At 34.5% G+C, this 17,952-nt stretch overlaps 1 protein-coding gene across 3 annotated transcripts in view; it reads right to left on the reverse strand.

Moving 5' to 3' along the window:
- Window positions 1–332: 332 nt before the first annotated feature.
- CADPS2 (calcium dependent secretion activator 2) overlaps window positions 333–17,952 on the reverse strand; it is a 567,688-nt gene continuing 550,068 nt past the window's right edge. Inside the window, exons 27-28 of one of the 3 annotated variants that reach the window (XM_024250127.3) lie at window positions 7,543–7,647; window positions 333–2,231 (exon numbers count right to left, since the gene is read on the reverse strand). In XM_024250127.3, the coding sequence (XP_024105895.1) occupies window positions 2,058–2,231; window positions 7,543–7,647 (279 nt within the window). In that variant the 3' untranslated portion in view covers window positions 333–2,057. The remainder of the gene's footprint in view (window positions 2,232–7,542; window positions 7,648–17,952) is intronic. The other 2 variants (XM_054559726.2, XM_054559723.2) reach the window with 2 other exon arrangements.

Genomic DNA, 17,952 nt, shown 5'->3' on the forward strand with positions numbered 1-17,952 from the left:
TGGAAGCCACTGTGGGTGAAGAGTAGGGAACGAGCTTTTAGGACTCTCCTGGGTGTAGAAGGCAAGTAGCAGAGAACATAAAAATCTGGAAAGAACCTCAACGGGGCTGACCAGCCAAGGAGGCCAATGGGCAGGTTAAATAGGCCAGGTCAGCAGCAAGAACCTCCAGGCCCCAAATACTTTCCTCTGCAGCATCTGCTTTTCTTTTTTTATTTCTGAATTCTGTCAGCTGTCATTTCTTAGAGTAAATAAACTTTTCTTTAACGAAGGCCGACTTTTAATACATTTGAGGTCATCAGTTAGTTACACTTCAGGACAAAATGGATCCATTATTTGGAGATGATCTGTATCAAGGAAATGGACATTTTATTGAAAAGAAAAGAAGGGTGGGTAATTACTAAGTACAGAGCAATGTGTAGTGGAACAGCAAGCTTGGGGATGGTGCCATTGGAGAGTTTGGGATAGCATGACTGGACATTTGAGGGTTTGGAGAAAAGAGTATTTGGTGTGTGAATAGAGAAGAAAAGGAGGGGGAACATTCCCAAACTGCTTTTCAAAGATAGTGAGTTGTTAGAGTTAGTCTCTAATCCCGGAAGAAGGAAGAAATTTCTTTGTTTGTTATCTTACCCCTAGGGCCCAGAAAACGAGCCAAAACAATGCTAAATAGTAACTGTAGATTAAATAGATTTTTAAGGCTAGTCTAGGTACCTAATGACCACTTATTACACCATGGGAGAACGAATCTGGAGGTCCAAGTTGTTTCATTTCTAAAGCTTCAGAACAAACGTTTTCATAAATTCAGGGATACCTCCACTTATTTTGCATTAACTGCCTTCATTTAAAAATTACTTATTAATAAATGCAGTAGCACAATCTGCCAATATGTTTTAAGAAATATTATAAAAATAATTCATAGAGAACTTACACAACATAATACAATTATCTCTCAAACCCTAGCAAGAAAATATTTTGAGAGAACCACTACTAATGTGAATTACTAGTTAACATTACTAATATTACTAATTATTAGTTAACATTGATTACTAATATTAACTAATATATGAAATATATATTTCCTCTGCTATGGAAATATGCTGTCATAGTAATTCTTTTAACAATGTGTGTGCCTATTAGTTACAAAGAACAGTCAGTGTTACTATCTTTTACTCATTTGACTAAAAACAAGGTATTACAAACAAAACAAAAAACTCAAGAAACAAAAACACAGAGTCAGATAGTTGGGATGTTTGAAACACTGCAAACCTCTTTTACTGCATTTGCTCTATACAAGTCTAATAAATACAGAAGTAGTTATGAGCAAATAGATTTTTATTGCCTGCAAGCTGTTATATTGGAGCAGGAGAATATGGTATCTTGACAGAAGCACACTTGCTACCCCACACCTGGGGATTAGTTATAGTTGAAAGAATGTTGAGAGTGGAACAAAGACACAAACCCATTTCATAATCTAGTCTATATTTGGGTTTGGCAATCCCTTCATCCCAGGAATACACCCGTAGACCAATTCAAAGTACTAAGAACCAAGATTAAAGATTTTATACACATCACAATAATAGCAAATTAAGTACAAAACAAACCTGGCACATAAATTATAATTTGTAAGGTACACACAATTTTAACAAGGATATGATAATGTTGGCGCAGTGATCTGAATTGACTTCTCACAATGCTGCATTATGAGAAATATGTATCTCGCTTTACACAGAAAACATCATTTTGATGTGATTACAGAAAAATGCTCAAATCTTCTTTAAAAAAAAAAGTTCATGTTCTAATCACAAGCAGAGCCAAGGTTCATTTTTAGGTCAAACTACACAAAAGAGGATGCTCTTCTCCAAAAAAAAACCAAAAGAAAACAAAAAACCCAAAAATCTTGGCATTTCCCCTTTTACTCTACATTCAGGCTTACTTTTTAAAGAAATACAAGCATTTTTATTTGGCCAAAACAAACAATGAATGTAATTACAAGGACAAGGTTAAAAAATAAAAAACAATGTCGATCAAGGTCTTCCTTCCTTCTGCAAAGCTGTGTGATATCAGCCTTCTTCTTCTTCGTCACTGTCTTTCATAGTAATGCCCTGAAGTCCTCCTCCTTCTGAAACAGAGGCTGTGGCCTCCTCTACTGTTAAACGTCTGTGCACAGTATCATAAGTCTTACTGTTCAGTGTTCCTTCCAACACACCCTGCAATCGAAAGTCCCTGTAGGTTTTCTGTAGAAAGAAGAGAAAATTTGCTTAGGTCACTTAGATTATATGTATGTACATAGATATATACTCAGTTGGCATTTCAAAAATGATCTTGGGGAATCCATTGATAGGTTCATGTGGCTGTCCATGCCAATCATCTTCTTGGTGTATTTCTGGGGAGTAAATGGAATGACAGACTTTGGCTATTGCTTCAAACTACAATTACTATGACTACATCAAAATGTTGTGACTGTCAGATGACAAATTTACTTTCCGCTCAGAACATTACTAATTGCACACAATTTACCTTTTGAATAACCTGTAGCAAAAATAAAATACGTACCTATGTACGTTTTTAATAAGAAATTATTAGTTTTTTTAATTGAGGGGGCTTTCCTTTAATACTGAAAAATACATTATATTTTATAAAATGCATTAATTTTGGGGGGTCAGTTGTGTGGAGGAAGAAGATTAATCCTATTATCAGTAAAAGAAGTTCACATTTTCAACATTTCAGTGAATTATAAAATTTATTTACATGTAAAATTTATTTACATGTAAAATTTATTTACATGTAAAAATTTGTGTACATCTAAATGTCTGGATGAATTTTGCCCTTTTCTTTTGAAATTCCCTTGGGATTTGAAGTGCCAAATTCTGACATAAAGCTTCCACAGATGGGATAGCAAAGCAAGTATTTCCATTTTTTCTTAAAACAATACATTAAAATTTGCTGTATTATATATCAAAAATAGAACACCATGTTATTATTTCTACAATGATTTTCGAGACAACAACAAAATCCAACAGTATTTTTCTGTGGCACTTAAAATATTAATCTATAATTTTTCCCTTATGTTTACATTGATTGATTGATTGACTGATTGATTGATTGATTGACTGATTGATTGACTGAGACAGGTCTCACTCTGTTATCCAGGCTGGAGTACAGTGGTGTGATCATTGCTTATTGCAGCCTCGACCTCCCAGGCTGAAGCAATCCTGCCACCTTAGCCTCCTGAGGAGCTGGGACCACAGGTGTGTGCCACCGTGCTCGGCTAACTTTTAAATTTTTTTGTAGAGACAAGGTCTTGCCATGTAGCATAGGCTGGTCTTGAACCCCTGGCCTCAAATGATCCTCACATCTCAGCCTCCCAAAGTGCTGGGACTACAGGCCTGAGCCACTGTGCCTGGCCATGTTGTTTACTTTTTTCTTTTTTTCTTTTTTTTTTTTTTTTGAGATGGAGTATCACTGTGTCATCCAGGCTGGAGTGCAGTGGCGCAATCTTGGCTCACAGCAGCCTTCACCTCCCCAGTTCAAGTGATCCTCCCACCTCAGCATCCCGAGTAGCTGGGATTACAGGCACATACCACCACGCCCGGCTAATTTTTGTATTTTTGGGGTTTCACTCTGTTGGCCAGACTGATCTCAAACTCCTGAACTCAGGTGATCCGCCCACCCCAGCCTCCCAAAGTGCTGGCATTACAGGCGTGAGCCACAGCACTCAGCCATGTTCACTTTTTAAAGTGCGATCTTCTTCACATATAATTTTCTGCAGCTAAACATGACTGGTATTTTATTACTATTGATTTTTGAAGTAGGAGAAAAAGTTCAGTTAGTTAAATGGGGAAACAACAAATGAAGATATTTCATTTTGTGGGATACGATTTTGTCATAATAAGCTCATTCTAAGTCATAAGTTATTATGACTAAGGTAGTACTCTCTTAAACCAAAACTCATGGCAATTTGCATCAGAACCAGTGAGATAACTCTGAAAGGTATGTTTTGTCTAGATAATCTGGAAACTGATAAACATGGCATTATTACCACAGAGGTTTGTGTTTATTCGTATAACTCTCTTATAATTAAACATGTCAAACATAAAATATTCATCTACAGATGATTCATCTAATGTTAAGTATTATTGTTCCACTGACAATTATATACTGAGTTTTTGAGTTCAACTTTCTTATTTTACTGGAATGACCTTCCTTCGACTTAGCTTAATTACCAGTAAGTTGGCCAGAGCAGATTTGAATTGTGGATCTGCAGTCCTGAAGGCTTTCTAATTTATATATAATTAAGACCGCTTTCTTATTCAATTAGCAAGCAATAACCAGTTGGGTGAGGTACTAGGCAGATAGCCTTGCAATCTCTTTCTCTGTCTTTAGAATTCATAAAATGTTATTGATACTTGGATGTTCCCTGTGGCTTCCACAAAGGTTTGGTTGGCCCTTGCTTAAGACAAGTGCCTGTCATAGAGTTCTCTGTTCCCTTTTCTCTCCTAGCAAAAGAAGCAGGTGATTTATGTTAACTGCATTTGATGTCATGTGGCCACTATGGAGAACACAAACACAACAACCATTTTGACTATTTGAGGGTTTCACTTTTCCCCTCCCCAAAAAAATCATTCTGAGGTAAAAACTTTGCAAATAATTTCAGTCTTTAATTTTTTGTGTAACCCTTTCTGGGATTTGTTTTTTTCTTAGTGTGCAACATGAATGAACCAATTGGTGTATAAGTGTCTTTGTTTAGGGTAAAGTTGGCTATTATATAAATTTTGATGGCATCTAGGTCTCCAAGGGCATAGAAGAATGGCAATCCCTGTGAGTAGTAAGGACAAGACTGCTAAAGGCAAGTAGTTTGGGTTCTGGGTAGAGTACACTACTCTGCTGAACAACGCAGGCCAAGTCTAAGTGACCTGGATGGAAGGAAAGTCTGGATATGGGCCTTCACAATTCTCTACATGTGTTATTCAACAGCTTCTTAAATTCATTGGGAAATGATCATTATAAGCAAAACCATGTAAGTTCTGAAGAATAACGAATCTATGTATGAAATTGGCTAAAAGTCTGTTTATATTCAAAGTAGAAAAAACAATTAGAACATTAAATTATTAATTCACTTTGAGTTTTATTGTGAAAATAATTATTTCTAATTATTAAATAGAGCCCTATGACTTGATTAAATGTATCAGCCCAAGAACACACTGGCTAAGCCTGGAGACTTGCCTGTGAAAAGTAAAACATGGAAAATCAAACATATTCATGAAAATTAATTTCATATTTATTGGTCAATTATTGATCATTAGGAAGAATATATTAAAAGAAGATATACTGACTTACAGTACAATGGAAATGTCACTATATAATTAATAAAATTATTGTTCTTTTATGCTAAAATATTCACTGGTGAGAATACTTAAGATCTACTCTCAGCAAATTTCAAGTATACATTAATAAGTCACACTGTATATCTTGAGTATATAAAAATTTTTACTTTTAAATTATAACTCAATAAAATGAAAAAATTTCACTCTTGCTTAATCTTTAACTATAAAGATGTGTGGAAATGAGGAATAACTTTGAAAGAAACAAATCATGGGCTAATGTGGAGATTTTTATTCTCAAAACAAAGAGCTTAATAATCTATCAGCTAACACCAGGAGGCTGAATATGTAACTTCTGAAATCCTGAACACAATAGGCATTAGCTTGAAAATATGGTTTATCATAAGGATAAACAGCTAATTGTAATATTAATCACTGTATAAAGTACAACTGTTATGTATGTGTATATATATATGCATATTATATACATATGTATATTATATATGCATATTATATACATATGTATATTATATATGCATATTATATACATATGTATATTATATATATGCATATTATATACATATGTATATTATATATGCATATTATATACATATGTATATTATATATATATAATAGATATATATGGCAAATACATTATCCTGACTCTCTTTTTTGAAGAACAAACTTCATTTGAAAGCTCAAGTCACATTTATAGAAACAAGAAACAATGGAGAACTAAGCCAATTATGAACCTATCATATTGTCCTTTCAGTTTCTTTGTAAAATAAATAACACCATATAAGAAGTGTTCTGGATCAAAATTATTTTCTCCATTGACATGTAATGTGTAGCTATAGTATTAAAATTTTGTGAGTGGCTATAATTTTACTTGTTATTTATGAGTAATCATAATTGCTATTATTGTGGCATTTTAGGTCTGGTTCTACTTTCCAGTAGATTTGCCAATTTCTGACTTTGGAACAGAACTTTCCTATTTGTGGGCCTAACAAGATTAACAAGCAGGCATAAAAATAATTTGTATTCTAATTAGACTGTAGGAACCAAAGGAATAAAGAAAATATTTTAATGTGGCTAGAAACATCTTTTAATGATATAACACAGTGGGTCTTTGAAAACTTTAGCAGGTTTTCATGTATTAGAACCATCTGGAGGACTTGTTAATCTATAGATTACTGGGTTCTACCCTCGGAATTTCTGATTCAGTAAGTCTGGGGTGGGGCCCAAGAATTTGTGGTTCTAACAAGCTCCCAGGTGATGATGATAATGGTAGGTGAGGAATGACACTTTGCAAATTACTGTGTATACTCATATATACACACACATACACATAAATGCATATATACACATTACGTGTGTGGGTACATACACACATATATACTACTAATAAATGGTACTATAATGAAAGTAAAGGTCTTTTGTTTAAATAAGTAGGTGATTCTCAATAGCTTAGAGTTATGTTTTCTGCCATAAGGTGAAATTTCTGTCCCAATTTTAAGAAAAGGTTAAACTTGGGGTAAATTTTGTGCTTACATTAGAATTTACAAAGTGTGAAAAATTACGCATAATATATTATTTTATAGCTCTTACTCACTAAATATGACATGCAATTTATTAGCTTTTCTCTTGAAGAGCTAAAGCCAAAATGGCCTTGCCGAACTTATGTGATGTCTATGTCAGTAGTTTTGGGTGGTCTCCAACACTCAAACTGATTACCTTTTACATGTAAGAAGGGGCATGCTTCCAAAAGGATTTGGGCAATGACAATGTATTACTTCCGTACCAGCATATAATAAAATAACTGAGACTCTCCTTATTCTTCTGGCAAATACAGTACAAAAGCCCTCACAATGATATATGATCCTAATAAATATGAAGTAATTGTATTATGATAAAACATTTATATGCTTAAGAAAATTAATGTAAAATTATTGTGAACCTACTTCCTTCAGGTAACTGTGCTCGGGCTTTATGTATTTAATCTCAAACTGTGAGTATTTGCTAGCAAATTTTTTTTATTAGTGCAAAAAAGATAAATTTATGTTCATTTATTAATCTAACTAAACATGGAAGTAAACAGTAGCACATCATTGCTAATAAGTGATACTTTTTAGTTACATCAAATACAGTTTTCTTGTATGTCAGTATCTTGCCATTATTCCTTATAGCTTGGTGGGCAATTCATAAATAAACACATTTTGTTTACCTTCACAATCTTGATGAGCGTCTTCAGCTGGTAAATATGGAGCTGGAGGTCTAATCTATCAGTCAACCACACGCAAATGACTTTCATGGAACTGCTGTACCATTGCTAGAAGGGAGAATTGGGGCACAGGGGAGGAGAACAAAAAAAGAAAACAACCTCTGCAGTATTCATTTAACAGATTCGATAATGAGGGGGGTAATAAAACACTCTGAAATGACTACAGATCAGCACTTGAAGTCAATAATGCTATAATTTCCTGTTAACAGAATTGTATGCTTTGCTAGAAAATCTGTTAAGTTGACCTAGGCTGTTCTTTAAATGAATTAACGTTGCAGTCTTTCAGCTGTAACATATTCACGGAAACAGTGTTTTTGCACTTTGCAGCCTAGTGGCCTGCTTTGTAATTTGTAAGTAACAAAGGATCCTAAATACATGTTATAGGACTGAATGGACAGCCAAGCAGCAGGAAAAAAGAGGTAAATTATTTTCAAAGGAAAATTTTCTATTAGCCTGTATGTTAAATAAAAATCAAAAAGAAGACGTGTTATGCTATAAGTCATGTAGTCAATACCTAAAATTACATTTTAAAGTAGCGATGGCAAAAAAAAAAAAATCTACAACTTAAACAGTAATACTCAATCACACCTTTATCAATTAAATATTTACCAGGCTCTTTTAAAACCATCTAAAATAAAGATTTATTGAGATCTTAGGAAGAAACATTATCAAGATTGAATTTTTGTAAGAATCACAAAATAGGTGTCAGTTGACCAAATTATGAATGAAAAGGATGTGTTTCATTTTGTATTTTTGGAGGGTCCATAATTTTTCTGTTTATTACAACTCTCTTAAGAGAAAAACTGAAATTCTTCTTTAATGCAATTTTCTGCTCCTATATGTCTGTCAGTCTAGTAAAAGAAAATATTGTTCCTATTTTCAAAAAAAGACAATCTGCCATTACAAATAACATTTTTAAGGGACACAGTGATTCAGAGCTAGGTTTAGATAACACTCTAAGAATAATGCTGCTCATTCAGATAAAAGTGAGAAACATCAATGTCCACTCAGCATTTAGAAAATGACAAAAGAGTTTTGAAAGACAGGAGATTTTGTGCCTTGCTTGTATACACAAACATAATGACAGTCCAGATCACATATGTGTGTGCATACGTTCTTAAGAATTTAAACACAGAAAAAAAATTAGAAAAAAAATTTTCTCTACATAATAAAACCATAAATTCAACTTCTAAAATAAATTTTCACTGATCCAAGTCTGAAATTCATCTGGATTTATATATATTAACATTGATCCAATACAATTTAGTTTAACAAGAAATGGTATTTTAAGTATAAATTAAAAATGAATTTTACATTTTATCATGCTTATTTCTATTAATTTGTTAGTATAATGAACATATATGCATCAAATGAGATAAGCTAATTTAAATGGATAACTGATATACTAAATAATAGCAATCAAATGGATAAATAAAAGCTTCAAGTTTTAAAAATGTGAGATGGACCATGATTTTTTAAAAACATGTTATTCCTGTACCTAATTTTGCTCCTTCCTAATGAGTACTTTCTTAATATTCAGGACATGTAAAAATTTCAGCAGTTCTATAAAACAAGACAGTCATACTCCAAAATTCTTAAAAAAGTAAACTTCCAGTAAATTCAATACTTTAACTGGCATGTTAAATCTCAAAATCTTTTATAGATACTTTAATTTCTGACACTAAATTCTATGCTACTTATTTCAAATAATTTACAGCTTCAACTTCTTGATTTCTATTTTAATACAGGCAAACACTCACAAGTATTGGTGATACTGAATATGAGTACAGTCAATTGAGGCCCTTCTACCACACCATACTCTAGATAATTTGAAAGTGAAAATATTGTCGTAATGGATGTGACTCTTAAAAATTACAGTTATTTTGCAAGGGATAGTAAATATTTCTTTCTTGTTGAAGGAGAGAAACTATATGTATTTTACAAAGCCTAACATAACATACTAGTTACTCTGTTAGACTGCGCAGTTACCGTAACTTGGTAAGTTGTATAAATTTGTGGGAAACGAAAAAACTTTCTTAAAATTACTCTATATGCATCTTTATGTTCTTGAAAATCCTTATATAATTTAAAATTAATTTCATTTTTCCATTATATATAAAATGGTACTTATAATTAAGTGATAATTGAAAAGACATATAATGTAACACAGAAATCATTTATATATAACTTATTTAATACAATGCCAAAATAATAATTTTAGAGAAAAATAATTTTAGAGAAAAAGAATTTGGGAATAAAATGATCTAAAGTTAACTGCAAAAACAGAAAAAGATAACTATTATTAAGTAAAATGTTTAAGCTATTTATCATCATCTTACTTTGAAGGACAATAAATTGTTCTATCAGCAAAAGCTTCTAAGAAAAAATTATTCTATCAAATAAGAATGTATATTTTGGCTCCTAAGTCAAAGCATTTTCAAGACGCATTTCAAATTAAGCAAATGATTAAGGAAAAGCAGCAACTTAGCTCAGAATATTTGCTGCCACTAAGAATAGGCTAACAACAATAAAAATCCCATTATGACTGCTTTTCTGTATACAGTAAAATGCAGAAACACACACACACACACACACGCATGCACACACCTTAAACAAACAATGAAAGCCACCAAACAGAAACCTCTAGCACTTTCTTATTTCTAGTGCTGAGATTAATACGTCCTTCTTTTGAGTACTGAATATGGTAGGTCCCATTTTCTCACACTGAGAAAAAAGTCAAAGGTAGGTTCTCTTCATTCCCCAATCTCCTCCACCAAACCAAACCAAACAAAAAATTGGAAAAGGGTGAATGTGCAGTAAAGTCTCCATGTTAGAAAGTGCCTTTTCACTTTGGAAAAGTTAATTTTATAAAACAACTTGGTTGACCATTCACTTTTCTCCGTAGGGGATGAAAAGGAAGGGGTGCTGCAGCTTGCACAGAAGGTATGGGAATGGCATTACTGCTTTATTCTTTGCCTTGGTCTACACAGGAATAAAGCAGTAAGTGTGTATTTCACAAATTTTTTCTACATCAACCCATGACAGCAGCCTACCACTTTAGCAAAAATATTTTTTTCTTCTTTTTGTGGTTCATTCAACTCCTGTAAGGGCATGCGTTACTCACTTCATTTTCTTGAGATACCTCTTTTAAAGCAAAAATAGAAGAAAAGGAAAGGCTAGGGTTGACTCTGTGAGACCCCTGTATTTATTCACACTTATTGTGCATGACTGTAGACTGGTAAATCATATTAGCAGCCCGTCTCCCCATCAAGCTGCTACTTGCTTTCCAGCCCTGGGAAGGTTCAACAAATCAACAGGAGCACGGAAAACAGAACATCAGTCTAATCTAGTGTTTAAGGTGAAGTTTTCAAACCCAATCTAAGAAGATCTTTAGAGCAAGCAACAAGCTGAAGGGCTCAGAAGGTGGTATTGACAATGAAAGAGTGTTGAAATATTGAGAAGCACAGCACTTGTGCATTTTTAATAACAAGAGGGTCAACAAGGACACAGCTCCCTCAGTGCCAGGAGTTGCCACTGACTATGGAAATTGCCACACCAGGGCTATAAACGCTTGCAGTTCATCAGCTTTCTTAAACAGTTCATCAGCTTTCTTAAACACCCTGAACCCCCTCAGTGGACCTTTAGTCTTGAATTAACAAACCAAAGCAATGAAAGAGGGTGCAGTCTGAATGGCTGGCATTGATCCCCAACTGTGTCAGCACTGCTACAGGCCCTGAAAAACTCTTTCCATTGTCAATAGAAATTGACAAACCTCATCTCCTAAATAGTGCAGCTGAGCCGGGCGGGATCCACGCAGCTGTAAAGGGCTCTGCTCTTGGGGCCGGGGAGCACTAACAATAGAACAAGCATGAGCTCTTTGTCAGTCCCAGACTCGGCAATTTTCTAACAAGGATTAAAGTTGTTTCTCCGCAGAGCTGGTGAAAAGAGATTTAGCAACATACCGTGCTTTCTTCATGCAAGTTAAAGAGAAGTAGTTAAGGAATTTCATTATTCTGTTGACTAGTGGAAATACAAAACAAATATATTAAATATGCACAACTCTCCTTTTTACCTAATTTATAACATTTTGAGGATGATTCAATTAAATATAACACGTATTGCCTGGAAACAAGCACTTCACCATTATTTTGGAAGTTTTATTTTTAAAAAGTCCAGCTGCTTGCCACCTGGAATGAGGTCTCAATACATACTAATGCACAATGCCTTTAGACCCTCCAAGGCTGATATTCCTAAATCTGAATCACAAGACCACATAGGGTTTATATATCACGGCTGCTTCAAGCAAATGATTTTTGTCAGAATGCGGCTTCTGATGATGATGGCAAGGTAAAAATAGCTGTTTCGCTAGGGCACAACTCTGTGATATATTTTCTACTTAAGTGTTTAGCTTTTTATTGATTATGAATTGGTACAACTAGTTGATGTATTTTTATTCTTCTCCAGCTATGCTTGTCTCAATAGGTGACAAAGAAAAGAAAAGAAAAAGAACCAAAGAACCAACACTTTTTAGTGAATTAAGACATGAAATGGCTAAGTTTCCATATTATGTATTTCTTCATTTATTTCAAAAGAATCTGTATGCTCGGCAAGAGTTGAGTCATTGTGTTAAAATGAAATAATGCCTAGAAAATCTCACCTTAGGAAATATGTACCTTTTAAATACAAAGTTAAATTAAATGAAAGAACAAACAATATTTGTTAAATGATGAAGGCTTGGGCAAATTTGATAAATATAAGCCATCCTTTAGGATCATTTAATAGTTTTAAAGAGCAACAAAATATTTAGAAACATTAATGCACTACAATTTCACCAGTATATTAAAAAGTAAATATGAATGCTTCATTATACATTGAGTGTTCATATTGTCAACAGTACATCTATTTAATGTAACTAAATTTGTGGCTCTGTTTCACTCATTTCCCATGTCTAAACACTAAAATGCAAATGTTATATTAATGGTAAATTTAATAAAATAATGTCAAGGTTTTTCTACCCTGTTCAAGGCACCCCACTGAAACTATCATACCTGGTTCCATAAAACCAGACCCCGAGGCACAAGCATTTTGCAAGTTTTGAGTGTGAATATTTTCCTGGCTTGGAATAGGAGTAAGGGCTATATTTAAGGAAAAGTGAAACCAGCCTATTAGGTTTAAAAATTCAGGAAGTGTTTAACCCAACCTATGCCAATCAACATTCTCAGCTCAATCCAGAGGCACTCATGGTGGGGGAAGAGAAGAGACTTGCATCTGGACATGGCAGTCGTGGGCTGGTTGTCAACACACCAGAGAAGAACACAAATGCAGACCCCGTGAGCGTGGGCAGTGCTAGCCCCTTTTACGCTACTATTTGCTTGATTGAGTCCGTTACTCACCTTCTCTATGCCTCAGCTTTCTCATCTGTAATATGCGGGGTAGATTATATGAATCTATCTTTAAAATACTAAGATTTGAATGCTCTATAGAAATACTGTGAGTTTAAATTTGACTTAGAGGAAAAGGCATGATGAGCTTGTGATTCTTGTAAAAATGAATGGAAGAGAAAAACCCAGTTGTCATTCTGTTTTTATATGTTGCTTCAATACAGCTTTATTCTTCCAGAATAAAGAAAAATCATCTAGAGTTTCAGAACTTTCTATTGTCTGTTTTTTTTTTTAACTTATTCATCTGGCCTCTTAACGTATAGACATAAAAATGAAACAATAAAGTATACTGAGGAATGAGATTTATAAAGAACTGTGAATTACAGATACTGTTATTAGTATTTTTATGAATTCTAATTATAAAGGCATCTGATATTTATTTTATCCTTCATAAGAAGTTCAAGTGATTCAGTTAAAATTTCATTTAGGCCAGTGCCTGTAATCCCAGCACTTTGGGAGGCAGAGGTGGGTGGATCACTTGAGGCCAGGAGTTGGAGACCAGCCTGGCCAACATGGTGAAACCTCATCTCTACTGAAAACACAAAAAATTAGTTGGGTGCTGTGGCATGTGCCTGTAATCCCAGCTACTTGGGAAGCTGAGGCAGGAGAATCACTTGAACCTGGGAGGTGGAGGTTGCAGTAAGCTGAGATCGCGCCACTGCACTCCTGCCTGGTTGACACAACGAGACTCTGTCTCAAAAAACAAAACAAAACAAAACAAAAACAAATAATTCATTTAATTCTTATGATAACCTTGATGAAGTGGGTGTAATTATTCCCATTTTGCATATCTGGAAACCGAGTTTATAGAGGCACAAAACTGAGTTTAGATCAAGCAATTTACTTATTCAAGTTTATACAACAAGTATGACTTAAGTGGTAGGGTAAAGATTTATATCTTACATTTATACTCCAGAGTCTGCGCTCATAACTCCTGTGTTATTTCACTTCTCTTTAGAAGGACATCTGGATTTCTGTTTTGTCAACAACACCTTTGATTCTTAAGAGTAGTTCAGTGCTTCTAGCAGAAAACTAGGAAAAGTGTCATTAGCATTTGTGGTCCTTACTGACGGTCACTGCAACATAGGATTGTGCACAAATAGAGAAGGTACCTATTAATTATTTCCAAAAAAGCCCATTCAAATTTTTTTGCAGGTTGAAGCAATCCACATTTCTAAAGATTAAATGTATCTGTAAATCCAATAATGTAATATACAATGTAAATAAATTCTTTGAAGAATCACACTCCCTATTGGGATAACCAGTCAAATGGCTACTATGCTATACATCTCATATACTCTCTTAAGACTCATTTTAAAGTGCTATATACCATAATGATTAAAAACACTGGAAAATATTTGTTCTACTGTAGCAAAACAACGTAATGTGGAAAGACGATCCTTGGTTCTTCCACAGTAGAACTCTATATATGGGACTTTCTTCATCATCTTTTTTTTTTTTTTTCAATCAGAACAGAGAAGCATGTGATTCATGCTGCTTTTTTCCATGTTGAATAAAGTCATATTCAGGGCAATTTTCATTTTTTAACTCCATCAGGAAGTTTGCAAATTAAGAGTATCATGTCTATTAAGGAATGAGAAATGTAAAAAGTGCTAACATAGGGAAAGTTGGTATAAAATAGGCACCTAATAAATGCTTGTTGGATGCTGAAAAACTTTCCGATCTTTGGCATTCCATACTTCATCTTTTAAAAAATACATGAATATAATAACAGATATATTTCCAGATGAATTAGATCCTCTTCAGTTACATAACAGAATAAGTTCGAAAACAGGACAAGTTCCGTAAATTGGGAGCTGCACAAGCTCTTTTCTGTTCACTACTACTTCCAAAATTCCCTTCATTCCAAAATATCCTCAAAGAGATAAACTACCTCTTTCTTCAAACTACATGAAAAGTATTTAAAAAATAATGTTCTTTATTATCAAATAAGCAAGTGCCTCTGCAAGTTTATTCTGTGGCTCCTTTCCTAGTACTAAAAAGACTATTAGAAAGTGAAAATTTCAGACAATCAGTTGTTCTGCCCTCCCTTTCTTAGTGTCCTTGATGGGATGCATACTGGTTTGCCTAATCTTTCGAGTGAAGTCACTAGTTAATGGTTTGGCTCATTGATAAATCCAGTTACAATGGTGTATGTACTAGTTTGGGGTGCAAACATCACCTTTATGAATGATTCGTTTAGGCAGTTTGACCTTTTCATCTGGTTGACTTATTTTGAACATAGTATATAAAATTTTGGTAAATATTGCATTTTAAATCCATAATGTAGGATTTATATAAAAGTATATTGGACTCTTGGAACTACTATTAAATGGTACAACTTAGTCTTGAGATAAAACTCATGCCTGAGAATGAGCTGTTAGCATGTCTTTCTGCTTCAGTTTCCTTATAAAAATGGGACACACTCCAAAATCTTCTTTTAAGAGTGCCCTAAGGATGGGACTAGACACCTACCTTTCTGTCTCTGAGTCACAGTGCAGACCCCAGGAACCTTTTTCAGCAAACTGACCCACCTGCAGCTCTGCCACATGGTAGGCTTCTCTACACCTTCGGTCTCTGGGCATGCCCATTCCTCTGTCTGGACTTTATTCCCAACTACACCTCCTTGTCCAGATTCATGTCAGCCTTTAAGACTCAGCTCAATCATTCATTATCTCTGCTTTTTAGCCAATACTATCTCTTACTAGGTACAATTAGGGGCTCACCTATTTTCTGCTCCTAGAACTCTACACAGGTGTCTATAAAAACATTGCACAATGTAGTTTATGTTTCCCTCAATCAGCTGTGAGTATACACAAGGCTTTAACTGAATCTTACTTGTATTGCTATCTCCAGCCCTTAGTAGAATGTCTGGCACAGAGCATGCATTCAATTTTCATGAAAAGACTGCATGCATTTCAATATTTATAAATATAAATTTATATATATATATCATATCTATAATAGTAGACAGACAGCTTTTCAATAGACAAAGGACAGATGAATACCAGAGCCAGATTCACTGTTGACTTGAATCACATATTTCTTTAATAGAAAAATAATTAAATACACGTTAAAGCTGTAGAAATCATTGAAAAGTAAACAGTTGCATTTGGCCAAAAAAATTTAAAACAGGACTCAAATGGGGCTTAAAATGTGACAGCCTAATTTTATTCTAGGTGATGAATGAAATAAAAGAGAAAGTACTATAAATTGATAAACTTTCATATCTATGTACATATATGAGAATCCACACACACACACACACACACACTCACTCACAAAGCTATGCTAACACTACGAGTTCCAATGTTGATGTACTCAGCCCTCCAGAGGCTGTCCCCCAAGCAGGGAGCTGCCTCTCTAGCATATGCTCAGGTCTATTGGTACCCATTCTGAGGCCATGGGGTATATTAGGAGGCACGGCTGGCTGTGCTGCCTGTGCATTTTCACCACAAAGTGACATGTCCTGGGTGCGTTCTACACTTGTTGGCTTTGTGAGCTGTTTTTAAAGAAAGGCAGAAAAATATTGTTGCTGTGGAAATAGTGACTTCTGTCTGTAGGGATATAAGAGCTTGTTTGGGAGCTGATATAAGCCTGGCTTTTGAGCTAAGAACTCAGGAAGAATAGAGAGCAAGAGTGTGCTCTTATCTCACAGTCACATCATTTGATGCACGTGCTAGAACTGGATATAAACTTTGTGTTGGCTCTAAACCTTTAGCAAGTTTACAATCATCCACTTGAAGCAGAGGGAGAAATAAATAAACAATTTAATAGATTAATTATTAGTATCTATTTTGAAACAGTATTGACTTTCAGTTCACCAGAGTACTTCCATTAAAAAAAAATCTGTGGATAGCTATTCTGCAGATAAAAAAGTAAAACATTTTATGTGGAAAAAAATTTTTTTCAAAAATACCCATTTGGTAAGCTCCCTTGGGGCAAGGACTTGGTCTATCTTGTTTAATACTGCATTCCCAGCCTCTAGCAAAGTGTGTGGTCTAAAAAGTGTTTGGTAAATATAGGTTCAATTAATAAATAATTAATAAGAGGGGTTTCAACTTTACATTCTCACTAGATTCCTATTGAGTAATTGTGACATAGATAGCCATCTCTATGGGCAAAGCCAAGGCCTGAAGTTTTAATCTCAACATTCCCCACCATTTTTGACACATAGTAATTGAATGAGTTTGTTTTCTAGATCTTCTAATGTAAAACACCAATGAAATGGATATTCTACATCAATAAACATGTACTTTTACTGCCTCAAAAATAAATATTCTACATCATTAAACTTACACATTTATTGCCTATCTTTTTTTGAGATGGAGTCTCACTCTGTCACCCAGGCTGGAGTGCAGTGACACGATCTCGGCTCACTGCAACCTCCACCTCCCGGGATCAAGTGATTCTCCTGCCTCAGCCTCCCGAGTAGCTGGGATACAGGCATGTGCCACCACACCCAGCTACTTTTTGTATTTTTAATAGAGATGGAGTTTCACCATGTTGGCCAGGCTGGTCTCGAACTCCTGACTTCAGATTATTGCCTATCTTTAAGATATGTAGCCAGTGAGAGAAAAAGTCAACAAAAACAAATATAGGGAATATATGGAACTATAGAGGTCAGTAGAGCAAAAGTATGGGAAAGTTATATATTAGAATGAATACATAGAAGTCTTGAAAGAATCTTGTTCAGCCACATTCAAATACTACATCCTATCCTTGACTCTAAACCCTAAGCATGACAGAGAACACTTTGAGAAGTTTCAAAGGACAGCCACAAAGATGATTAAAGGGCTAGAAAAAAAAGGCCTACAAAGTGAAGTTAAACAAATAGGGATTATTTATCCTGGAGTAGACAAGTATGACAGGTACCTTAATAACAGTCTTCATATTTAGGAAGGATTATTCC

This window comes from Pongo abelii, chromosome 6, assembly GCF_028885655.2.
Source record: "Pongo abelii isolate AG06213 chromosome 6, NHGRI_mPonAbe1-v2.0_pri, whole genome shotgun sequence".
Taxonomy (NCBI): domain Eukaryota; kingdom Metazoa; phylum Chordata; class Mammalia; order Primates; family Hominidae; genus Pongo; species Pongo abelii.